Raw genomic sequence first — 25,641 nt, 5'->3', positions numbered from 1 at the left:
TTCCTGTGCTGGAGATAGAACCCAGGGCCTCTCATAGACAGGCAAACACTACTGTGCTCCACCCTTAGCCTCTCTTGAACTTCTAAGAATTATACAGATCTTGTAAACACTCGAGTGCGCGAGCTCACACACACACACACAATGGCTGGCTCTGGTCATGTAAGTTGTTGAGTGTTGTAAAGTTGGTGGGTAGGGCTCGGTCACCCTACATGGAGATGGTGCCAATCTACACTTTGTGTGTGCCCTTGTCTTCACCACTGTGCCAACGCTGCATTGCTGTGGTTTTGGTTCTCTGCCCATCTGATAGGAGAGAAACAGTTTTTCAGTGTCATTTGATTTGACATTTGTCTCACTATGAATGAGAGGAAGGCTGAATGTCTCATCTCATCACAAACCATTTGTATGTGGCTGCTTCAGAAAGCAGTCTGACATTCAGGTACCGCCTAATTTCTCCGTCTTTTTTTTTTTCTGCCTGATTTCTTAGAGTGTTTCTTGCATGCTTGTTGTACCAGGAAGTTCATCCCTTTGTGATTTAAGTTGCTGTTTTTCCTCCTGGATTGTCATTCATGCTGAATGTGTCCCCCCCCACCCCACGCCTGTGTTATCTGTAGTGTGAGAAGACCCATCTTTTCCTTCTCTGGCTGCTGATGAAAGTCAAGCCACAGGTAGGAAGGCCTTTTGACTCCGAAGTGACTCAGGATTCTGCCATGCATTTTTCTAGGACTGTAACGGCTTCATTTTATCACATCTAAATCTTTGATCTGTTTGGACTACTTCCTGGGGTATAGTGGGAGGTATGGATCCAACTTTATCATTTTCCAGATGGCTGACAAGAGATATTTTTTAACAGGGAGCGAGTCCAAAACACACCAGAGAACACTTTCTTCAGGAAAGGTCGCCTGCCTCAGCAGAAGGTGTGCAAATTATAGTAGGGAGCAGTTTTCTTTAATTAGCAAGGATTCATTTGTTCAACAAATATTTTTCAAGTGCCCATGGGACTTTTCTAGATACTAAAGTTAGAAAAAAACAAAAACAAAACAAAACAAAAAAAAAAAACCAGACCAGTGTCCTTACTTTGTTTTGTTTGCTTTGTTGTCTTATGGTTTAGGTTCTCCTCCCAGCCCCCTCCCCGCCCCCACCCTACCTCCCGCCCCCAGCCCCGCCCCCCGCCCCCTTGTCATCCTGAGAGTCACTACATAGCGGAGGTATGCCTTGAACTTGTGCCAATCCTGTTGTCTCAGCCTCCCGGTCTCTAGACACGATCCACCATGCTGGGCCAACCCCTGTTCCATAGGGTGGAGACAAGACAACAGATAAACAAATCAATGATCACACTTGGTGCCACAGAGGATAATGAACTAGGTGGTCAGTTCCTACCACTGGGTAACCGGCTGAGCCGAATTTACATGCGCGCAGGGGATGGCTTTTCTCTGTCTTTCAGATGTCCGGGGTATCAGCTGGAAGACTCTAAGGCTGGACCCTGGAGCTGTCTGAAGACTATCAGTCATCCATCTGGTAGTCAATGCTGGCTGCCAGATTGGGATGGAGATGGCATTTCCCATTTTTTAAAAAATGTTATTTCCTTATTATGTATGGAGTGTTCTGTCTGCATATATGACTGCCCACCAGAAGGTGGCGCCAGACCTCATTACAGATGGTTGTGAGCCACCATGTGGTTGCTGGGAATTGAACTCAGGACCTCTGGAAGAGCAGCCAGTGCTCTCAACCTCTGAGCCATCTCTCCAGCCCCCTCCCACTCTTTTCTTTAGGCTCCACCCCTTGTGGTCTGTGTGATATGTGAGGGCATCAGTGCCTTGGTCTCTTGAGTTCATGTTCCTGCCTTGGCCTAGTGATGGGATTCCAGATGTGTGCCACCACACCCAGGTTGGTAGGGTAAGTTTTGAAGGAGAAGCCGAGCGATGCAGAGGCTGAATTAGAGATTACCGTAGTTTGCCGGTCCAGACTGAGTGCTAAGCGCTGGGAGTAAACATCTGTACTACTGAGCCTGGCCGTCCTGTTACATTCTGTAAGAGATATAATACCATGTCTAGCCCACACTCTAAGAAAGGAAGCTCACTCCTTCTGAATTGGGGAATGGCTCTTGGTGAGCTTATGAAACTATATGTATTGCAGGGGCCATTTTTATAAAATATAATTTGCTCCTTAAGGAGAAGAGGGGCTGGCATAAAGAGAAAATAGTGAGAGGGACCAGGGTCATTTGGCCTGAGGAAATGAAGAAGCCTTGGGACTACCTGAGGAACTGCTGTTCCAGTCAGAGGGAACAGCAAAGACACAGGCCAAGAAGACTTGAATTATAGTGTGTGGGGTGAGAAGAAATGGTAACCATGGGGACAGATAGGAGCAGATTACTGCTATAGACAGACTTCAGCCTTCCTTTTGAATGAATCAGGAAACTATTAACAACTTTCACATTACCGTACGGAAATTCCCGAGATATTCAATTGACAAAGCAGACAGGCTTTGCCGGGCATGGTGGTTCGTTCCTGCCACCTCTTGGGAGGAACAGTCAAGGCTTGGCAGTCAAGGCTTGCCTGGGGCATATCTCAGGGTTGGGAGCAGGTGATGGTGGAGGTTGGCAGGGTTTGACAGTTTAGGTCAAACTCCAAGATCGGGTGGACCCATTTAGTGGGGACTTGGGCGGAGTTCTGGGTGGCAGGTATGAACGGCACAGAGCAGAGCCAATAGTTCACCTCCCAGTCAAAAGCCAAAAGAGAAAGACTAGCAGGGTCCTACAAGTGCCCCAGGGCACAGCTTCCAGAAATAAGGACCTTCCACAGTGCTCCCCCTCATAATGGCCACACCATATTGGGGACCAAGTCTTCTTCCTCTATGAGCCTTCAGGCAACGCAGATGCAAGCCAGAGCCCAAACCATGGAGAGCTCTGAGCGGGGTGCTGTGCTAACCAGTTCTTGTTTATGTTTTAGGGGACTTGCTCTGGATGCTGAGAGAACAGATTTGGGGGTAGGAGGCAAGGGTGGAAGTGGAGAGACCAATTAAAGAGCCTTTGCAAAAAATAAAGCAGGACACAATGGATGCTTGGCCTGGAAGGATGGTGGAGGAGGTGGTGAGAAGTGGCCGGAAGCTGGTTGTGTTTTCAGAATAGAACTAGCTGGGTTTGCTGAGGGGTTGAATATGGGTTAATGGATAGACCACACATCTTTATTTGTCTGGGGGTAGTTTCGGTTTATGTAATTGTGTGGTTACCCTGGTTATGAAAAAAAGAGCTCCAGAGCTTTGGCCTTCCATCGGACGCTGTCCCAGGATCCAAAGCAACATGAGTGGAGATGGAGTGACCATGAGAGGAGGCAGGTTAGCTGAGACAGGGGGATTTCCTTGAGTTTGAGGCCAGCCTGGTCTATAGAATGAGTTCCAGGACAGACAGGTCTACACAGAGAAACCCTGTCTCAGAAAACAAAACAAATAAACAAACAAGGAAGAAAAATCCCTTGACTTACATAAGGTCGTTTCTAGGTAACTCTAGTTTGTGTCAAGTTAACCAAAAACACCAACCTGGACAAAAACATCCCATGTCCAGGGATGTCTGCAACAGAGCACACACCTGCTCACAGAGCTACTGTCCCTTCGTTTTGAATATGTTTTTTTCTTAAATATGTGAGAACCCTGAACATAATTTGCTCTTTTAAATGTGTGACTCAGAGATGACTCAGCTGCTAAAAGCACTCACTGCTCGTGAAGAAGACTGGGGCCCAGTTCCCAGCATTCACTGGGTGGCTCACAAAGCCACCTTGTAACTCCAGTTTCACCGGGCTCTGACGCCCTCTTCTGTCTCCAGGAGCACCAGGCGCTCCATGCATGCAGGCACTTCCACACACACAGAAAATTTTCTAGATGCATTACTTTGTGTGTGATTGTGATTACTGTCACTGGCCCTGGTGGTGGCACACACCTCAAACTTGACAGAGGCTGGGGCAGGAAGATTGTTGAGTTTGTGGCCAGACTGGGATACCTAATGAGATCCAGTCTAAAAGACAAACAAACAAACCATGTGCTGATCAATCCAGATACTGACTGTTGACACAGGACCTCGGGAGTACCGCTGAGGCTCCAGGCTTGCTCGCCTCGGCTTGGAAACAGTGCCTCCTGTTCCCATCTTGCTTTCTGCTTTCCACTTGCAGGCAGCTGCTGTGCTTCTCCTTGTCCTGCCCCTCCCCACCACCCACAAGGGCTTTCCAGGCTATGCTGGCTGTTAGCTATTCCTTGGCAGCTTATCAGGTGTGCCCGAGTCAGGTGAATGAGGGTTTGTCCTGTGACCTTTAGACACTGTTTGGATTACTTCCAAGGCCTTCTTTTTCTTTCTTTTTCTTTTGCCCTGCATAATTGCTTACTGGACGGTGTCTTCTGTGCAAGAGAAGACCTATAAAAACCACCCTGCTGCTGCCGAGCTAATTCAGACCGATTCAGTATTTAACCAAACACGGTGACAGACTCAGCTAGGCTGACAGAGGTCAGTTCGATGTTCATCATTTGTCGTGGGTCCACGGCGGGAGCAGACAAAGACGCTTGCCCCCTTGGCGTTTACATTCTAGAGGAGAAAGGCCAACGACGGCCATTTGTAGCATGTACCCTGTGCCACGGAGAACACATCAAGCAGAGGTATATGGAAAAATCCCAAGAGTGAGCTGCAGGGTGGTCTCAGGATACCTTCGCGAGAGCTCCGTGGGAGGCTCTAACCCAAACCCAAGCCAGCATCGAGGGTGATGATAGTGGGTTAAGCTCCTTACTGCTTCCTGCCGCACTAACAGTAGCATCTCCTTCCATGGCTTCTAGGACCAAGGTAGTGACAATAGAGAATGAAGGCTCACCCACTCTCTGCTACACTAACAGTAACAATAACATCCTTCTCCATGGCTGGTAAGGCCAAAGTGGTCCAGATCCTGGCTGCCTGCTGACCTCACTGCCAGTTTCTCTAGCCTTTGCTCACTCAGCTGGCACATCACTCTTTCCTCGAACATCCTAAGTACATCCTAATCTCAGCCCTCTTCACACCGTCTTACTGGCTCTTCTCCATTCTGATCTCTGTATACACAGTGGAGCTTTCTGGGCGGCTGGTCCAGAGTAAGTCGTGGCTTCTGGTGTTCTCTGCCCTGTATGGTTGTCCTCATACAAACGTGAAAGTAGCCCTTTAAACTCAAGTCAGCCAACAGAATACTGCAGAAGGCAATTCCAGGCTGTCTCCAGATGTCTTGGGAGCTTTGACTTGGGAACTCTGAGCTGCTAAGTCAGAAGTCTAGCCACTGCCAGATGTGGCTATGCATGCTTGTAATCCCAGCACTTGGGAGGCTGAGGCAGGAGGATGGTGAGTGTGAGGCCTAGTGAGATTCTGCCTGTACGAGCACATGCACATGGAAGTCTGCCTACCATGCACTGGTCCTGCAAACACAGATGGCAGAGGCACCACAGGGGTCCCCAAGCCCTGCTGAGCTACTTTCCAGACATCTTTGCCAATATCTCAGAGGTGAGCGAACTACCAATTAAGATCCAGGTGACACCAGCCCTCAAGGAGCCAGGGAGCCACCTGAGCCCGGTTACTCTGTGGCATCCCGAGATGAAAAACAACTCAGACAGTGTGCCAGGCAGCGCACCGGGCCTCTTCGACCAGCTCAGACTTCATCTTCACTTCCTTTTTGTCCTTTCTTCCATCCTTCCCCCTCTACCTTCCCTTTCTTTCTTTTCTTCTAAAGCAAGACACGGTCTCATGTCGCCGGCCTCGAACTCGCCTTGTAGCTGAAGATACTTGATTTGAGGTTGTGGTGGGGGAGGAACCCCGAGCTGTATGCATACTAATCGAACACTCTAGTGAGCCACATGCCCGGCCCGCCTGGCTTTTCTTCACAGCGTGTTCAATTTACCCTTCCGTCTGAGCTATACGTGTCAACGCATGTCTCCCTGTTGCACAGGATCCTCCCTGAGGATGGAGAGCTTAGTGTTTTCTTGCTGGAGCCCTGGACAATATCTACCTCAAAATAAACTCCACTGAATATTTGGTGGATGAAATAAATGTATAACTATCTAACTGAAGATCCAAACAGCTGTGTGTTTCCCTGGGAGAGAAAACACCAGACTTCTAGCCCTCAGAGTAGGGCCTCCATTGGTCCAGGGGGCACTTCCTACAATGGGCCCCAAGTTGAGAACTCACACATCTTTGCTCGACTACTACAGGAAAGGCCAGAATACCAACAGGTAAACACATAGCAACTGGCTATTTCATTTTGGGGTGATAAGGTCTTGATACGTAATACAATCTAGTTTTTAATTCATCATTCTCCTGCCTCTGCCTCCTGGGTGCTGGGATTATAGGCCTGTCAATATCAATGTGTAATCAAAAACAAACCTGGGTTGGAGAGATGGCTCAGCGGTTAAAAGCACTGAGTAACTGCTCCTCTGGAGGTCAGTTCCCAGCACCCACATGGTGGCTCATAACCATCTGTAATGAGATCCGATGCCCTCTTCTGGTGTGTCTGAAGACAGCTATGAGTACTTATATATAATAACTAAATCTTTTAAAAGACAAAACAAAACCACTGCTCTTGCAGAGGGGGCAGGAAGCAGTAGCTGATATAAATAGTTGGTTCCGGGAAAGGGCCAAGAGTTCCCAGGTGCCCCGGAGGAGATGGTGGGAAGGCCCTGAGCCAACAGCTGGGTTCTCAAAGCTCCCTCTGGGGTCCCTCCACACAGCCCCAGGAGAGGTCTCCTGTGCTCCCTCGGCCCTACCCAGAAGGGCAGGTCTGTGTTACCATCACTGTCCACACAATTGCTATTTTGGTTTCCTTCTCTGTTCTGCCGGCCTGACATTTCCTCAGCCAGTTCCAAGCCCAGCGTACCATTTTAGCTGACGTGGGTGAGTGTTGCTCGGGGACGGCAGATGGATGGAATGACAAATAGCAGGATGGTGGGGACAGCTGAGAAATGCTTTTTCCTGTGTTAGAAGTGTCGCTTGTGCACGTGTGCCTGCGTAGTCCCGACATGCCGTGGGAGCAGCCGTGTGTGTGGTAGGGGACAGCCGGTAGGCTGGCTTGTTTCTCTACTGTGAGGTATACTCATCAACACGTTGATGTAATAACCAGCCCATTGTATTACTTTGTGGTTCCCCAGAGCTGACCTGATAGAGTCATTTGATTGGTCCTGGGCCCTGCTAAGGGAAGATGGCCAATGAGCAGGTCATTGTTGTCGACACTCTCGGGTGACTGCAGAAAGAACATGGCCCAGAGCCGGTCTGGTCTGGGTCACCGGCTCCCAGTTTTCATTGGTTAAAACCTGCCTACATGGTCAGGAGAGATGGCTCAACAGTTAAGAACATTGACTGAGAGGGAGTGGTGGCTCATGCCTTTAACCTCAGCGCTCTGGAGGCAAGTGGATCTCTGTGAGCTCTAGGCCACCCTGGTCTGCAAAGTGAGTTGCAGGACAGACCAAAACCAAACAAACAAACAAAAAAACCATCGATTGATTCCCAGTATCCACACAGTGGCTCATAACTGTCTGTAACTTCGGTTCCAGAGGATCCAACTCCTTCTGGTCTCTTGGGTATTACATGCATTTATATAGTGCATACACATACATACAGGCGAAACACTCATGCTTGTAAAACAATGAAATAAAAATAAATAGAGGAGGGAGACGGGGCTGGAGAGATGGCTCAGTAGTTCAGAGAACTTACTGCTCTTCCGGAGGACCCAGGTTCGATTTCCCAGCAACCACATGACAGCTCACACTTGTCTGTAACTCCAGTGCCAGAGGACCAACATCCTCTTCTGACCTTCCAGGGCACTAGGCACATATATAGACATGTAAGGAGGCAGAACTGCTTACATAAAAAAACTGTACCAATAAAATAACAAAGATTAAAACAGACAAACACAAAAGGCTGGGTGCTGCTACATACCCAGCACTTCAGAGGTTGAAGTAGATCTCTGTGAGTTCAAGACCAACCCTGTTTACCTAACAAGCTATAGGACAGCCAGGATGGTGCAGAGAGACCCTGTCTCAAAATAAACAGACAACATAATGATGTGTCTAGGCGTACCAATTCCATGGAACCTTGGCCTTTCTGGGTTGTTGGTAAGAGACTGACATTTGGACTGGTGGTTGTTAGTAAAGCATTGTTTTATGTAGGGGTGTGTGTGTGGGCGCAGCATTTGAATCAGTGGACTAAGGATAATCCACTTTTATCGTGTGTGTGTGTGTGTGTGTGTGTGTGTGTGTGTGTGTGTGAAGGGGGTGTATGTGTATGGCGGGTATAGAATGTGGGGTGGGGCTGGTGGATCTAGGGGAGCACTGTCCAGTTGTCTAAATGGCTAGCACAGAGCAAAAGGCTGAGGAAAGGTAAATTCTGTCTGTCCTGCATCGCTGCTGTGGGCTCTCTGGCCTTGGGACTGTAGGATGAATTCCTGTGGCCCCTGGGTTTCAGACCCTCAGCCTCAGACTGAGTTTCCCTGGCTCTGAGGACTTTGAACTTAAGACTTAACCACAGTTCTGCTTTGGTTCTCTAACTCACAGATGGCATACTGTGAGCGCTCTTAACCTCCAATGTCTTGTGAGCAAGTTCCCCTAACCAATCCCCTCGTACGTGTCCACATGTCCATCCCATTGCTCTGTCACTTGGGCCAGTCATGACTAATTTCCCATGATGTCCAGTGTCAAGTCCTTATCCACCATCTGATACCTGTAGTGCCACACACACCTTCTAAATTATCGTGTTCACAAGTGAGTTCATCCGCAGCCTCTCCTGTGCACTGACCAACGCTATGACATCACCTCTGGTGAGCCATTCTTGCCCTGCCGTCCTGGGGTATGGTAGTTCCCTGTGCTGTTTGTCCCTTTTCTCCTCCCTTCCTTCCTTCCTTCCTCCCTTCCTCCCTTCCTCCCTCCCTCCCTCCCTCCCTCCCTTCCTTCCTTCCTTCCTTCCTTCCTTCCTTATCTGCATTCACGTCTGTGTACCACACACATTCCCGGTGCCCTCACAGGCCAGAAGAGGGCATCTGACCATGTAGGACTGGAGTTACAGATGGTTGTGAGCCACCACAGGGTTGAAAGGAGTTCAAGCTGAATCCTCTGGAAGAGAAGCCAGTGCTGGAAACCTCGGAGCCTCCTCCAGCATCCTTTGATACTGTTCTCTGTGGATTCTGGCCGTGCCTGTCCTTTGCTTGACTCTGAACTCAGAATACACCCAAGTCTTTCATTCATGAGCATCTCTTTCCTGTGACACATTTCGTAGTTATTCAGCTGTGTTTTATTTGTAGTTTCATTTTATTTTTTCCACTTGTTTACTTAGTTATTTAGGGTAGGGGGTGCACCCTGCCACAGTTCATGCGTGGACATGAGAGGGTAATTATGTGGAGTCAATATTCTACATTGTGAACAGTTCTGGAGGTTGAATCCTTCACAGACTGTGTTATTCAAGTTTCAGGTCATGCGCACACAGACACACACACACTATATGCTTGTGTATGCGCTAAAGCTGTGCCCTTATCCACCCCTGTAGACATCTCCCATGCTCTGGGAGGCCTTGTTCACACCTGCATGAAGGGGCAGAGGGTAGAACACAGAAAGAGTGTCAAAATACCAGCAACACTAGAGCTCAGTGAAGGTCCAGCCAGTCCCAAGAAGAAAGGAACAGATCTTTTCCCAGTACCATTCATCTTCCCGTGTTAAATTTCAGGGACGCTGAGGTCAGCATCTTCCTAAATCACCAGCGAGGAAACAGGGACTGGGAGGTGAAGTAACTCAGCATCACGGGGCTGGGTTTGCAGCCCCTGCCTCTGCAGCTCCTGCTTTCTGTTCACCATCTTGTTTTCAGTGGAGCAGGAAGATTTGAGCTGGATATGCAGGTAAGACTGGGGTTTAGGCTCACTTACATCTCACATGGTCGAGAGATGGCTGAACAAAGGGAAGAAGGGAAGTTAATCTAGGCAAAGGCACCAGCTTAGGGGTTGGAAGGCCGGCTCAGTGGTTAAGACTTGTTGCTCTTGCAGGGGACCCCATGCTTGATTCCCAGAACCCACAGGGCAGCTAACAACTAGATTACCAATGACACCGAATTGCTCTTTATTTTTCTTTCCTCTACTCAGCCTTTTAATGTCCCATTAATTTGGTCGCAGAACTCAAAGCTCTGTTACATGAGTTTTGGCCACATTACTTTTGACACCTTACTTTTGATCAGTCTTTTTGTATCTATGGGCCAGCAAGACATCTTGGTGGGGAAAAGTGACTGCCAGCAGGCCGGAAAGACTGAGTTCCATCTCACATCGTGGAACTGACTCCTGAAAGTTGCCCTCCGACCTCCACGTGTGCCATGACACTCAGGTGCACACATACACCAAACACGTAAATGCATATCAAACGTGTCTGTGCCTCTGATCGGCACCTACCATTTAAGAACTCTTGGATCCTTTCAGACTATGATACGGAAGTCTTTTGCAGCAGAAAGGTTTGGGCCACTTTGGAAAGACGTGAGCCAGGATTCCCGGAGAACACGGCTCTACAGCACCCCTGGCCAGCACTGCCTGCGTCCTACTGGTAATCTCCCATTTGCAGATTAGTGCTGTTCAGTGGCTGCTCACCCTGGTGGGAGCCACAGACTCCTGCTGGTTTGGGAAACAGCCTCATTCCTAATTTATTCCTGGTCTGAGTTGTGACCCAGATACATTCCTTTGAAGGAGGCCTCACTGGGTTTGCAGACAAAGCTTCCCTCATCTGAGACTTGGAGGAGAGGCTTCCTGTCACCCTGGTAGAAAAAACGAGAAGTGCAGCTGTTTTAAAAACAAACAAGATGACAAAAAACTAGTTCCTCTTATTTCGACCAGAGAACCGGTCCTTGTGGTGGACTCCGACATTTGATGCAGGAAGATGAGTGGTTTGAGACTAACCCTAAATGCTCTAAGAAACAAAACAGAAAAAGGCACATAAAACCAAACCCGATCTTATCCACCCAGTGGCTCATAAATGCCCAAGGTTGGCTCATGTCTGCTCCTGCATCATAACTGCAGTGCACTTTGTCACCACTAGATAGCACCACCATTCTAAAGCGGATTTTATCCGAGCAATTATGACTAGTATTTCAAATGGAATGTTTTTCAACCTGGGGGACAGTCTCACAACTTTTCTGTTAGCGAGGATGTGGAAAATCAGAAAGCACTAGACTTTGCTTGTGGGTGTCAATAAATTGATAATGTCATTTGAAGAGAAATTTTAATTATTTCTTTTATTTTTGAGATGATAGTATATTTATAACATATTCTTTTCCCCTCCAAATACTCCCATATACCCCACTTTGCTCCCTTTCAAATTCATGGCATCCTTTTTCATTAATCATTGTTACATGCACACACACACACACACACAGATTGATTCCTAAATAACCTCCTCGGTATATCTAAGGTTATTTGTATGTTTTCAGAGTTGTTTTGGATATCTGACTGGTTATCTTCCCTGGGGAAGACTGTTTCTCCCCTTCTCAGCATCCCTTAATTGCCTGTAGCTCCTTGTGGAGGGTTGGGGCTTTGTGATCTTTTCTCCCTTGGGAAGAAATTTGACAGTAATGTTCAGTTCACTTGAGCAGAAGCAGGTTTGACCACTGGAGGCTTTGTTCCCATTGTGTGGCACACTGCCCTAAGGGTTCGCCTCACCCCCTCACAGTCCTTCAGTAGTATACTCCCCCAGCTCACAAGTGAGAACACTGGTCTAAACTGGGAAACTTGTCCAAGGTTTTAGGGCTGGGATCTGCCGGAGCCATGACAGCCCTCCACCTTCTACTGAATTGCATGTGCTTTGCATGTCCTGGGAAGCAAGTCCAGAGCGCTCACCAAAGCAGTCGACACCGCCAAAGATAACCTAGTAATTCATTAGGATGGCAGTAAGTCATGAGGGAATGCTGTGGCGGGCACTTTTAATCCCAGCACTGGGGATGCAGAGGCAAGCAGATCTCTGTGAGTTCGAGGCCGACCTGGTTTATGCAGTGAGTTCCAGGACAGTCAAGTCTATGTACAGAGATTGTGTTTCAAAAACAAACAAACAAAACACAAACAATGCACCATATCCAAATGTAGTCAGCCTGGATAGATCTCAAACAAATTGCTAAGGGGGAGGTACTTGTGCGGAATAGACAAGGCCCCCAGTTTAATTTCCAGTACTGAGAAAATATTTTAAAAAATCTAAAAATGAAATAAAACCACGGCAAAGCTTTCTTATTCACTGGGACCAGGGCATGTCATAAATCTATAAAAGTATATGCTGAAGACCCAAACATGCTGGCTGGCATTTGTGTCCTTGAGGAGGTAATGGGGTCAGGGGATCATAGAGGACTCGCTGGTTACTGTTCTGCTGACTGGATATTTCTCACCTATTATATGAGTAAGGCTCTTAAGCAAATTGGGAGAACCAACTCAGAATGTTGTTTAATATTTATCTAATATTCATAGGATGCATTGGGGGCGGGGCAGAAAAGTCAGGTCTACCCTATACTTAGGGTTGACTGCTTTACAATGGTTTTCCATAGGTACCAGCTCTCAGCACCTTAAGTGTTTTTTTTTTCTTATGTAGACTTTTGGCTGTTCCCTTGCTTCTGTGTCTTGGGAGGGCAGGGTAAGTTGTAATCAAATGTTAATTGCTCAGGTGAAGAGCTGCAGCAATTAGAACAAATAACCCCCTTCCAGTGCCTCCTAACGCAGGTAGGCAGATTGGTTACCTAGAAACACATTCTCACCAACCAACCCTCTTCCGTTATTTGCCAAGGTCAACACATAAAACCACCGGGCCAAGTGCTGACAAGTTTCCCTACCATTTAAAATAGGTTCTTAGAGGTTAATGTTCTCAGATCATCACGGGCTAATGGCTGCAATGAAGGGGTCAGGCCTGAAGTGGAGAGAGTGATTTTGTGTTAAGTTAAACTTGTTTTTTCAGTCAGTGCCTCCCCCGCTCTAGGGCAGTGAGCAAGAACAAGCAGTCCCATCAGGTTCTGGTTGTAACGCTGGGGACCAAGCCTTTGCAGGCTGGGGACGCTCGCCATCCAGCTGCACCACCAACCCCGAATTACACCGGGAAAGGGCAGAGTGAGCTTTGTCTCAAAAGCTGAGGACTAGGAAAGCAGCATTCTTGCACCCTTGTAAGGAAGATGAGATGGCTCAGCGAGCAAAGACACTTGCTTCCAGACGACCTGAGTTAAGTAAGAGTCCCAGATCTGAAGCTGGAGGGGCGGATCAGTGGTGAGCTCGTGTTGTTCTTGTGGAGGACCACACTGAGTCTACTACCACCTACTGAGTCTACTACCACCTACGACTTCAGAGTCAAGGGATCCTTTTTCAGACTCAGTACATTCATGCGCACGAACTCTAACACACACACAATTAAGTATAAAATCTTTAAAACTATTTTATTAGATTTTTTTATGTGTTTGGCCTGCACATCTGTATACACACCACACGTGTGCTTGATGCCTGTGGAGGTCAGGAGAGGGCTCCGGGTCCCCCGGAACTGGAGTTATAGGTGATTGTGAAACACCATGTGAGTTTCAGGAAACCAAACTTGATTTGATTTTGAGACAGGGTCTGGTCCCATTGAATAGCCAGTCCAGCCTTGCTTTGGATATTTTTTATAGCCGTACCCAGTTGAGCCACGGCAATCCTCCTGCTTCAGCTTTCTGAGGACTAGGACTGCAGGTGTGTGTTACCATACCACACTTCGTTAAAGTTTTTTTTTTTTTTTTTTTTTTTTTTTTTTTAAGATTTATTTATTTATTTAATTTATGTGAGTGCACTGTAGCTGTCCTCAGACACACCAGAAGAGGGCATCGGATCCCATTACAGATGGTTGTGAGCCACCATGTGTTTGCTGGGATTTGAACTCAGGTCCTTTAGAAGAGCAGTTTACAATTGTCTGTAACTTCAATTTCCGGGGGATCTGTCACCTTCATACAGGCAGGCAGGACACAATGTACATAAAATAAAAATAAATGAGTCATTAAAAATTTTATACTCGGAAACCTTCTACTGGGTTTTAATACATACTAGCTTTAGAGCGGTGTTTCTCAGTCTGCGGTCTGTGACCCCTTTGGGAGTTGCCTATCAGATATCCTGCACCTCAGGTTTTATATTATGATTCATAACAGCAGCAAAATTAGTCAGGAAGTAGCAATAAAATAATTTTGTGTTTGGGGCTCACCACATATGAAGAACTGTATCAAAAGTCACTACACTGGAGGCTTGAGGACCAGAGGGCAAGGGGGAATCCAAAAATTAGTAATATTAGTTATTCAAGTTCAGTTTTATTGTTCTATGCCTTTAATGGTGATCATTTCTTCTTGAGCATCTATTTTCCCAGGATGGCCCCCACCTTTGGGTTAGAGGCCTTCCTGTCTCAGCCTTGAGAGCAGCATAAACCAAACACTTGTGGCACCAAGTGTTTGTTTTTCAAGACAGGGTTTCTCTACGTAACAGAGCCCTACCTGTCCTGGAACTCCTTCTTGTCTACCAGGCTGATCCTGAATACATGGAGATCTGCCTGCTTCCTCTGAGTGCTGGGATTAAAGACACGTACCACCACCAACAGATAAAATTATGCTTGTGTGTGTGGGTACATATGTGTGAGTGCAGGTGCCCCGAGAGACCAGAAGTGCCTCAGATTCCCTAAAACTGGAGTCGGATTATTGCTAGCTGCCATGGGTGTGCTGGGAAGCAGCCCTGGGCTCTCCTGAAGGGCAGCCGCTGCTCTTAACCGCCGAGTACTCTCCAGAAACCACCTCATCTTTTAAAAACGCGTGTTTTGGGGCTGGAGAGACGATTCAGTAGTTAAATGCTTCCTGTTTCAGAGGACGAGTTTGGCTCCCAGCACACGTCTGGTAACTCACACTGCCTGTTAACTGCAGGTCCAAGGGGTGTGATGCCCTTCTCAGGCCTCTGCAAACCTATGGCATACACTCCCAGAGACATACATTCCTCAGATAAATAAAAATTAAAGCAAAAAGTCCTTAACATCCCTGCCTCCCTCCCCTGAGATTGGGACGGTGACAGGTGTGGTTGCCAGCACTGCGGACAAGCTGAGGCCTGTGTGGCAGGAAGCCTGCCTGGAGCTGTGCTTTCACAGTGCTCATTACCAGCATTAGTGCTTTCCAAGTCAGCCTTCACACAGGGACTCAGCACTGGTAACTTTCCTGGGAGCACCGAGACTGTCAGCTCTGACAGGAACTGTGGAGCGGGGCAGCAGCGTTGGGAGTGAGCAGCTATGTTCTCTGGCCCTACAGCATGGATCTGTTAGACTACCCAGATCTACCATTTAAGTCAATCCAGTAAACCTTTTTCTTTCTTTCTTGGCTCACTTCTGTCTTAGTCAGGGTTTCTATTCCTGCACAAACATCATGACCAAGAAGCAAGTTGGGGAGGAAAGGGTTTATTCAGCTTACACTTTCACATTGCTGTTCATCTCCAAAGGAAGTCAGGACTGGAACTCAAGCAGGTCAGGAAGCAGGAGCTGATGCAGAGGCCATGGAGGGAGGTTACTTACTGGCTTGCTTCCCCTGGCTTGCTCAGCCTGCTTTCTTATAGAACCCAGGTCTACCAGCCCAGGGATGGCACCACCCACAATTGGCCCTCCCCCTTGATCACTAGTTGAGAAAATGCCTTACAGCTGGATCTCATGGAGGAGTTTCCTCAACTGAGGCTCCTTTCTCTGTGATAACTCCAGCTTGTGTCAAGTTGACACAAAACCAGCCAGTACAGCTTCCTCTAGAGAACGCTGTAGAGAGATCTCTCTGTATCCGGCTGACTTTGTCAGGTAACTGTGGTTGAATTCACTTAGGATGCCTTCTTTCATGCATCTGTGTAACTCAGTAAACTACTGGGTCAGTGGTAAAATTTTGGATCTAAAATTAAAGTGCAATGATTAGACACAAGGCATGTGCCAAGGGTTTGATCCCCATCACTACAGGAAATAAACAAATGGGAATAAAGATCAAACAACTTCCAGGCCCATGAAATTGTCCTATAAATACACATTTAAACAAAAACAAACAAGACTTTATTATTCTATCCTTTTGTCTTAAACTGTAGACAGGGGAAGAGTATTGTAGGAGCCAGAGGGGTAATGACCACCACAAAACAGCCCAGAGAGTCAACACGGGACTCACAGAGACAGAGGGACAGCCAGGGAGCCTGTACCAGATTGACCTAGGTCCCCTGCATGTGTTATGTCTGTGTAACTTGGTCTTGTGGGACCCCCTAACAGTGGTAGCAGGACTGTCTCTGACGCTTCTGCCTGTTTTGGGGACCCTTTCCTCCTACTGGGTGCTTCGTCCAGCCTTATTATGAGGGGAGGTGCCTAGTCTTATTGGAACTTGATGTGACATGTTTGGTTGATATCCCCGGGAGACCTGCCCTTTTAATTTTTCTAAAGATATATTTATTTCACCTAAGTGGGCACACTGTCGCTGTCTTCAGATATCAGAAGAGGAACCCATTACAGATGGTTGTGAGCCGCCATGTGGTCGCTGGGAATTGAACTCAGGACCTCTGGAAGAGCAGCTGAGCCATCTCTTCAGTCCCAGGCTTGCCCTTTTCTGAAGGGAAACTGAGGAGCAGCAGACCTGGGGAAGGGAGGAGAGGTGGGATGGAAAACTGGTTAGGGTGTCATATGTGAGAAAGTAATAAAGATCAGAGAAGTGAGAAAAAAAAGCTCGTTATCCACGTGTATGCATCTGTGCAGAGTGCAGGTGTGTTCAACGTCCAGAGGGTGCTGGATCCCCTGGAACAGGCATTATATATACGGTTATGAGTTGTTTGTACTGGGAACAAAACTCTGGTCTGCTGGGAGAGTAGGAAGCAGTTAACTGCTGAATCAGTTAAGTAGCCTTTATTTTTTTATGACTAATGAAAACTAAATGTGATTGTAGAACTTACAATTTTAAGTCAGTAGCTATGACTTAAGCGCTTCTAGATTTACTTTATATACAACAGAAAAACCCTTTCCCAAATCCAAGAACAGCCAATGATTTTTATTACCTATAAACAGAAAAAAAAAAAAGGGTTTTATCAGTGTTCCTCTTAATCAAAAAGTCCCACAACAGCATTTTTGTAGTCCATGGCCTGCTGACTGCCACCAGAAACAGACACCCAAATGCTAATGATGATGACTTCCACGCTCAGGCTTCCTACTGCCAGGCGTCTCTGGTAAGAAGGATCTTGCCAACAATGTGGTAAGAGCCCTAGCTCTCCAGGCAGCCAGGCTCCCCCAGGCCAAATAGTCAATACGAGTGAATTTAACAAGGTTTCCCTAATGACACACGAGTCCCAGTGTATAAAACACCTTCTAGGAAACTGCAGGGGTGACACCTGATGTGCCTGCTCTCCCTCTGTGCACCATGGGGTGCAGGACCCCTCATATTCCTGAGAACCCCAGGGGCATTCGTGGCACATGATGCTTCACTGGCCTTCTGATCTCAACTCAAAGTCTGGGCATCCTGCCAGGGACACAAAGGAAGTCCATAAGTCACCAGTGAAGCTGCCAATCGAGTACCCTCCTCTCCGGTGAGAAACAGCCAGAGGCTGTGCAGCTGGTGAGTCAAGGGCTGACCTCCAGATTCTCTGGCTTCTCGGTAGGCACATTCCAACCCACTAATCTTCAGCGTGTGTTAATGTAGTCCTCAGATTCTTGACACTCCTCTTTAAAAACTCAGTGGACAGTGGTGTGTCTCCCAAACAGAGGACATTCTCAACTTTTCCAAGTAATATCTTGGCCTCTACTCTGGCTTTGAAATGCTCTGGTTCTTTTGCTTTTCTGTATATTCTTCTAGTCGAAGAAGCCACTTGGCCCAATACTTGGAGCAGAGCTCTTCATCCATAAAATGGGGGTGGGCAGGGGACCCATCCTTATAGGCCACCACGATTAATCCACACTGGACCTAGACAGAAAGACAGTACAACTCCAGTATTTCCTCTTGTTCCAGGGCAAATTAGCAAGTGCTAAGCATGCTATAGTAGTATCTGCAAATCCATTTTCAAGATGGGCTGGTTAAGGACTGCACCAGGACACAGGAGAGCACAAAGATGGCTGACAAACACTGCCCATTAAGCAACAGAGCAAGGCAGAAATAGGAAGCAGCAGCCCGGGAAGGGAGGGAGTGCTCTGCAGTGAGAACACCAATTACAGAGCAGTAGGCAGTGCTTTAAGTAAGAGTGAAACCCAAACCACCAAAGCAGGCTTATCATGCAGCCCAGTGTTCCGACCTGGAAACTGTAGTGGGCATCATGGTTTACGGCACCCATGTACGCTACAACTTGTAGTGGGTTGTCATATGTATTTTGAATAAAAGGCTTTGGTTTTTCTGATGTCTTCCAATCGATCACACACAGCTTGCCCCTAAGGAGAATCCAGAGGAATTCTTTGTAAGTAACAGTTCAAATGGAAAAACTAAGGCCAGCAAGCTGGCTCCACGGGTAAAGGCACCCTGCTGCCAAGCCTGACAACCCAAGCACAGTGCCTGGGACTCACATGGTAGGAAAGCAAACTCCCAAGGTTGTTCTCCAATCTCTACTTGCAAACCATGGTGTGAGAACCTACACACATGCACACACACCCACACTCCTGTATGACACTATACCCACCAACTACAAACATTTACAAGATCACAGTGTAGGGCCAGGCTTGGTGGTGCAAGCCTTTAATCCAGGTACTTGGGAGGCAGAAGCTGGCACATGTCCATAATTCTGAGGTCAGCCTGATATACACAGTTGAGTCCTAGGCCAGGCAAGGCTACAAAGTGAGACCCTGTCTTAAATAAAAAACCACCACCACCACCAACAACAAAAAAACCTACAAAAATGATAGTAGGAGGTGGAGGGAAGGGGGGACCTGGGAGAGAGGAGGGGGAAGAGAAAAGGGGGCAGTATCAGGTACTGGAGGGGACAAGAGAGAAGTCCAGAGGGTCAGGAAATCAAATAAAAATATGTAGCAGGGGGATGAGGAAATGGGGATAGCCACTGGAGTGTCCTAGATGCCAGGGAAACAAGATGTTCCCAGGACCCAACAGAGATGATTTTAGCAGAGAAGGGGAGACAGAATCTGTAGAGACCACCTCCAGTAGATAGGCACGGCCCTCAGTTGATGGATGGGGCCCCACGCTTATCTCAAAAGTTTTTAACTAAAGGAAGAAGAAGGACAAAAGATGGAGCGGAGACTGAAGGGCCATCTGGGGACTAAACTACTTGCAGATCCATCCTGTCTGCAGATGCAAACACTGCTACTGTTGCCAAGAGGCACTTGCTGACAGGAACCCGGTGTGGCTGCTCCTTGGGAGGTCCGGCCAGCAACTGACCAGTGCAGACGTGGACGCTTGGAGCCGACCATCAGCCTGAGCTCAGGGACCCTGGTGGGGAGCTGGCGGAGGGACTGGAGGAGCTGAGGGGGATTGCAACCCCATTGGAAGAACATAGGCTGGCCAGACAACCAAGGACAGTACCCGAGGGACCCATGGCTCCAGATACAAAGGTAGCAGAGGATAGCCTTGTCTGCCATCAATGGGAAAGGAGGCCTTTTGTCCTGGTTGGATGCCCCAGTGTAGGAGGATGTTGGAGGGGTGGGGTGGGAGAGGGTGGGTAGGTGGGCAATAGCGGAGGGAAGAGAGAGAGGCTATGGGATGGGGGGCTTGTGGAGGGGTAACCGGGAAGTGAGGCATCATTTGAGTTGTAAATGAATGGAATGATTAGCAATAAATAATAATATTGTTTCTGCTGTGGGATGATGATGTAGGTTGGGTGGCAGAGGCAAGGGGATCTCTGGGAATTCTGATCTCTGGTCTATGTAGTGAGTTCCAGGACAGCCAGAGCTGTTGTCTCAAAATATTACTACCCAGGCAGAGGTTCGGAAGTCACAGATTCCACACCCTCCCTCACGTCCCGTGATTGCTCACACGCTTTATCTGGAGTGGAGTTATCTGCAGATGATAGCAACTCCTGAAATCTGGAATGACCAGGAAAAACAGTAACAGTAGCAACTTAGAAGCCATAGGAAGTTTTAGCTGGTTCAGAGTACTTATCATATCAGGCACTGCCTGGAAGCCAGGAAGAGTTGACGTTCAGGGCCAACAGATCACTATACAATCTTTGGGAAAACAGGAAAAAAGCAGGGGGTGGGGGTGGGGAGAAGAAAGCCAAAAGCCCAACAGTGACTAGGAAATAGAGAAGAGCATTCAGGAATCACATTGGGTCTTGGAGAGACAAGAAAAGGGACAGGCTGGAAGCTAAGCCAGTCCCCTGGCCACTTTGATTTTCATATTGGCATAGAGTAGGTACTTTCCTGGATATGTCTCTCCTACCTCCTACCCTGTTTTCACTTTTTAACTTAAAAAGGTGGAGGCCACAATTCCTTAGGCACACCTTGCAGCAGGAGTTAGGAGACGCCACCCCACAGACGTCCCCGCACACCCACAGTGCGGTAGGAGGTGCCACACTCACTGGTACTCGGCCACGCAGTCCAGCAGCCCCACGTACTGCAAGGCCTCATGATGGACAGCGCTCTCCAGAGCCTGCACACCACTGATTTCTTTCAGAATATGCTGGATGCTTTGGATGTAGCCACACTGGAGGTGCTCTTCTCCCCCTTTTAAGTTCTCCTGGGGCGAAAGTATGCTTTCCAAGGCTTCATGGAACTGTTTGCCTTGTAAAAACACATCTAAAAAAAAAAAAAAAAAAAAAAAAAATCAAGGAAAAATAAAAATGGAGCCAACCATAAACTAAACCAAAAGCAGGATTTAAAACCAAATACTACATATGATATATAATTTAAATTATACAAAAATATCTTTAAGTGGAAACTCCCTTAGACACAAAATTTCATCCTTTTGTTTGTATTATAGGCTGGCCTTGAACATGAGATCCTCATAAGTTGAGCCTCATGTGCCTGTATGAACAGATCTGCTCAGAGATGTTCAGTGTCCTGTGAAGCCCAAGAATGTAACTATGTAGTTCTGACTCTCCTAGAACTCACTATGTAGACCAGGCTGGTTTTGAACTCACAGAGAACTCTGCTTCCTGAGTGCTGGGATTAAAGGCCTGCGCCACTATGCTCTGGCTTTCTTTGAAAGAGTTTAGAAGAAAAAGCATAGGACAGGAAGGCTATAATTTTTTTTTTTAAATGTGTAAGAGTATTTTGTCTGGATTTATATCTGTGTACCTGTTGCCCAAGTATACTAGAAGAGGACATCAGAACTCCTGGGACTGGAGTATAATGGTCGTGAGCCATAGGGGTGCTGGGAATCCAACCTGGGTCCTCTGGAAGAGCAACGAGTGCTCTAAAACACTGAGCATCTCTCCAGTACCCAAGCTATAAGTCTTGGCAGCTGGCCAGAGGAGAAAGACTTAGAGGAAGAAGGACAGACATTCCTTTCTGAGACAGCCATGGAGGTCTGGCAAGTAGGCACATAGAAAGACTGAAAAAGCCAAAAGAGCCAGAAAAAAAACTTACATAGGCTGTGGTCTGAGTCCCAAACAGACAAAAAAAAAAAAAAGGAAAATTTATGCCTTTAGTCAAGAGGAAGAAAGGTGTCAGATTAACAGAGCCTTATGCTGCTTCAAACTCTGAGAAGCCCTTGGGCTTGTGGGAAGGGAAACATAAACTAATTCATTAAGAGAATAATTATTTCTTTCATCTCTTAGTGTAGTTAGGTGAATTGCCTTCCTGAAGAGTGGTCTTAGGCAGGTTGATTGACCAGTTCAACTGGATCAACTTGTAGTGTTTGGGGTAGGTTGTAATGTTAGGTCTCCACCCAAGCTGGAGGGAGAGTTCATTCTCTTGAGCAGAAGGAAATAACTTTCACTTAGGCAGCAATAGTTCGTGAGGTACTCACTTAACCAACTAAGCCACCTCCTTAAGCCTCCTTAGAATCCTTTAAATTAAGACCAGGAAACATAAACACACACAATAAACACAGGAAATGCAACTTGATGGTTGGTAAAGGGAAGAGAGAACAGTGTTAGCAAGCGAGCGCTAGGGAGTGGCAACTTGCCACTCAGCACCTCAGCAAGATAGTGAATGTGGCTCCTCCAGCTCTTTGGCTGTCCTGTTTACCCAAAACACAAGTACTCTGGCTCAAGTCTCCTAGCAGAAGTAAGGAGTTAAGAGCTGGGAGCATTATCTAGATACAGACAGAAGCACAGTCTTGCAGACACACCCACAGAAAAGAGGGAAACAATCTCACCCAAGTGGGGTAACATTAAACCATACGATGTTTGTCAGACTTACAAAGACTTGAATGGTCAGTTCTATTTGGTGAAAATTAAAATTGCTTCTGGAAAATTATTTGGGGATTAAATGGAATTCAAGTTAGGAGGAAAACTGTTCCACTTCCTATATTCTTGGTCCTGTTGAAATTATCTCATGTGAAAGGCTTAAAAGAAATTTAACCCTGCTGGAATGAAAACTTAAGAGATGCATGTTAGCTTACAGACTACTTAATAAATCAGAAGACAAACTTGTTAATAGGAGGGGTAGCTAAGTAGCAGAGTACTTGTCTACCAAGAAAACAATTAAATAATAAAGAATTACTTCATCCATTGCCATGTAATTTAATTCCCAGCTACAGATCATTCCTGGCTAGATTCTTCATGTGTATGTAATTGTGAACACTTAGATTTGTGGACCCAATGTACTCAGGAACAGAGGCAGGCAGATCTCTGAGTTAGAGGCCATCCTAGTTTATAGAGTTCCAGGACAGCCAAGGCAACAAAGAGAAGCCCAGTCTCGGAAAAAACAAACAAACAAACAAAAAGGAAAGCAGAGACTAGTTTAATGGCTCTCACTAATCATTTTATGAAGGCACCCACCATGTTGCTTCTCACATCTGAAGAATGTTATGAAGTGGTGCTTCTCAACCTCCCTAATGGTACAACCCCTTAATACAGTTTAATACACCTCATGTTGTAGCAACCCCAGCCATAAAATGATTTTCATTGCTACTTTATAACTGTAACTTTGCTACTGTTATGAGTCGTAACGTAAATCTGTGTTCTCCAGTGGTCTTAGGAGACCCTATGAAAGGGTTGTTGGACCCCTAAAGGAATTGTGACCCACAGGTTGAAAACCACCGGTATAAAAGAAAGTCTTAGTCACTTTGCCACATCCAAGTAGCACCTACATAATTAAATGCTTACACTATTTCGGTAGTTTTTCTCCTAAGATACTTGGAAAGAAGGACGATAATTTTAAAATAAAAGTGCCTGTATGTAACATATAATATTTGGCGTAAACAAAGACTAAGGATTTCTATAGAAGTTCCAATTTTAACCAAAGACATTTATATAATCCTTATGAAACCAGCACTCTCCCATGCCAATGGTTTGCTCTCCCCCCACCCCCATCATGAGGCTCTCCTCACGTAGACCTGACTGGCCTGCATGTGATCTTACCTGAGCCTCCTGGGTGCATGGACTACAGGCATACACCACCACGTCTATTATTTTTTAAGATCTATCCTTTTTTGCTTTTTTTTCCCTTGAGACAGGGTCCTTCTATGTAGCTCTGGCTTGTCCTGGAACTCCATATGTAGACCAGGCTGGCTCAACAGAGATCTATCTGCTTGAGTGCTGGAGCTGAGGGTATGTGCCACCACACCTGGTTTTTATTAAAAGGACCTGCTTTAAGGAAGCTATTCTCACTTGTCTATTAATCAGGGGTTGAAGGCTGCCAGCATGATCAAAACATGTTTCATCAGATTCTCTAGGAACTGGTACAAATTTTAAAAATAAGAAAGTTGAAGGTTAAAGGTTATTCAACCAATGGCTACTAAAGAAGATTTGGTCAGTTTAGTTTACCAAAATATAAGCAGAGATCGTGTATTCTGGATTGTGGCTAGTCAACTGATACGAATTAGTAGAACAATGGGTAATTATTAAATTCTGAGTAACAAAACTATTAAAAATCTAGACTTTTGTCAAGAGATGGAAATTCATTGATAGGTTGCTTATAAATTATGCAAGTTTGTCAAATAATTTGATCTCTGTATTTCCATTTCTTTAGATGTAAACCACAGTTAATAGTATCTACGAGCAGGATTGAGCGAATTAGCAGACACGAAATGCTATTTGAAAGTACTTCCTCAGTAAGAATATTTTTTAAGCCCCATTCTTTTGACAGGAATACTCTTATCTCCTAAGAACCAGTGACCACACACATAGCCAGAAGTAAGAGAATTACTTGAAGTATATTCTGCAAATCCATCTTCTCCCAGCTCCAGAACCATCCGCTGTTTCCATCTCTCCAAAAAGAAGCTCTGTTCAGGGGACATGGTCTGCTGAAGGATGCGGGTCACACTGGGTCTCACATTTCTTTGCAAAGGGATCTTCAAAGGACTCGAAGAGCCATGAGTGTGCGGTTTCACATTTCTCTCTTCATTGAAGATGGGAAACCACTGTTGTGGAACTTGCTGCTCTTGCTCTGGAACCTTACACTTACTCACAGGACCATAGAGTATGTCGTCTTCCTGGAACAATGACTCTGGAGTCTGGGCCGGGCCTCTGGACAAGACAGAACGTACCAGACGGGCGTACTTTGCTTGGTCTACTGCTTCGTAAGAGCTTTTTTTCTTCTGGCTACACAAATAAGAGGAAGTGGAGAAACTCACAGGAGGGCTTGGTTTTACAGAAAAACTGTTTAAACATTCAAGCAGTCTCCAGATGGTCAGACGATGTTTCATTTTTAGACTTCGCCCCTCTTACTTTTCTCTAGTCTGTAATGTTGAAAAGGGTGCTCTGTTCTTATCTAAAAGAAAGAAAAGGTGGCATCAGGTTTGAGACTTTGATATATCAAAACCATCAACTTGAAAACCACACAAGAACAAACATTGAAAGTGCAGACACTAAATTTTGACGTTTCAAAAAATAAAAAATCATTCCCAAGAAAGATTCGTGAAAATCGTAAGCAGCAGCATTTGTTAAATGTTAATATGTTGGCCGTTTCGGACGTGATACCCTAAACCTTTAATCTGAATGTGACAAGGCCTGAAGGCATAGACCAGGAAACTTAGTACTTGGGAAGGTGAGGCAGTATGAATCCGAGTTTTAAGGTTGGCTTGGCTTTGTCTCTAGAAACGAAGCAACTACAACCCCCACCCCCCAACCCAAACTCACAAGTCTCAATTAACAGCTAAACACCAGCATCTATACAGCACATTTAATATTCTGTATGGGCATCTCTCATCTATTCCTGACTCTTAAGTGGGTGCTACGGTGACCCCGTGTCACAGGTGGGTCTGCACGGCCCATCAGCGAGCGTTAATTCCCGAAAAGTCGACCTCTGCAGGTGTCTCCTATGGCTGGCACAGGACAACCGTGGCTCTTCGTGGACAGGGAAGATACTAGTTAAACAGAAGCTCGGGCTGCTGCAGGGTTTTATCTGTACCTGAGATGCCACCACGCTTTTACACCCACACCGCAAACAACCTCCCGGGACCCGTACTTTCATCGGTCCCGCGCTTTTCCCAAAGCGAGGAGGCCCCAGCATGCACTGCGGTCTTCACGTCTCGGGCGAGGGGCGCTGTTCCTCCGAAGCAGAAGCGTGGGCACCGTCAAGCCGCGCGTTTTCGCTCGCACGAGATCTTGCGTACGTCACCGCCGGTCGCCATCTTGG

General features: G+C 46.6%; 1 protein-coding gene across 2 annotated transcripts; it reads right to left on the bottom strand.

The window, feature by feature from the left end:
* Positions 1 to 16,947: 16,947 nt before the first annotated feature.
* On the bottom strand, positions 16,948 to 25,609 carry MGME1 (mitochondrial genome maintenance exonuclease 1). 2 transcript variants are annotated; one of them, XM_080931475.1, is made up of 5 exons: positions 25,471 to 25,609; positions 24,211 to 24,774; positions 20,475 to 20,691; positions 18,249 to 18,381; positions 16,948 to 17,923 (listed from the first exon to the last, which is right to left on the bottom strand). In XM_080931475.1, the coding sequence occupies exons 2-5, from the start codon at positions 24,707 to 24,709 to the stop codon at positions 17,762 to 17,764; spliced, it is 1,011 nt and encodes a 336-aa protein (XP_080787601.1). In that variant the 5' UTR covers positions 24,710 to 24,774; positions 25,471 to 25,609; the 3' UTR covers positions 16,948 to 17,761. The 2 variants fall into 2 exon arrangements, with proteins under 2 accessions (XP_080787601.1, XP_080787602.1); XM_080931476.1 differs by having other exon boundaries at positions 25,414 to 25,499.
* Positions 25,610 to 25,641: the final 32 nt, after the last annotated feature.

The sequence above is a fragment of the Micromys minutus genome, assembly GCF_963924665.1.
Source record: "Micromys minutus genome assembly, chromosome: 17".
NCBI classification, from domain to species: Eukaryota; Metazoa; Chordata; class Mammalia; order Rodentia; family Muridae; genus Micromys; species Micromys minutus.
This window is presented reverse-complemented; position numbering and strand designations above follow the sequence as displayed.

Bases quoted from the DNA above. Each gene is read 5' to 3' on its own strand.
- MGME1 (XM_080931475.1), bottom strand. From the start codon at position 24,709: ATGAAACATCGTCTGACCATCTGGAGACTGCTTGAATGTTTAAACAGT. The intron at 18,382-20,474 runs GTGAGTGTGGCA...GATTCTCCTTAG, and splicing joins GACTGCGTGGCCGAGTACCA to GGGCAAGCTGTGTGTGATCG. The intron at 17,924-18,248 runs GTCGGAACACTG...CTTTCTGTCTAG, and splicing joins ATGCCCACTACAGTTTCCAG to GTCCAGTGTGGATTAATCGT.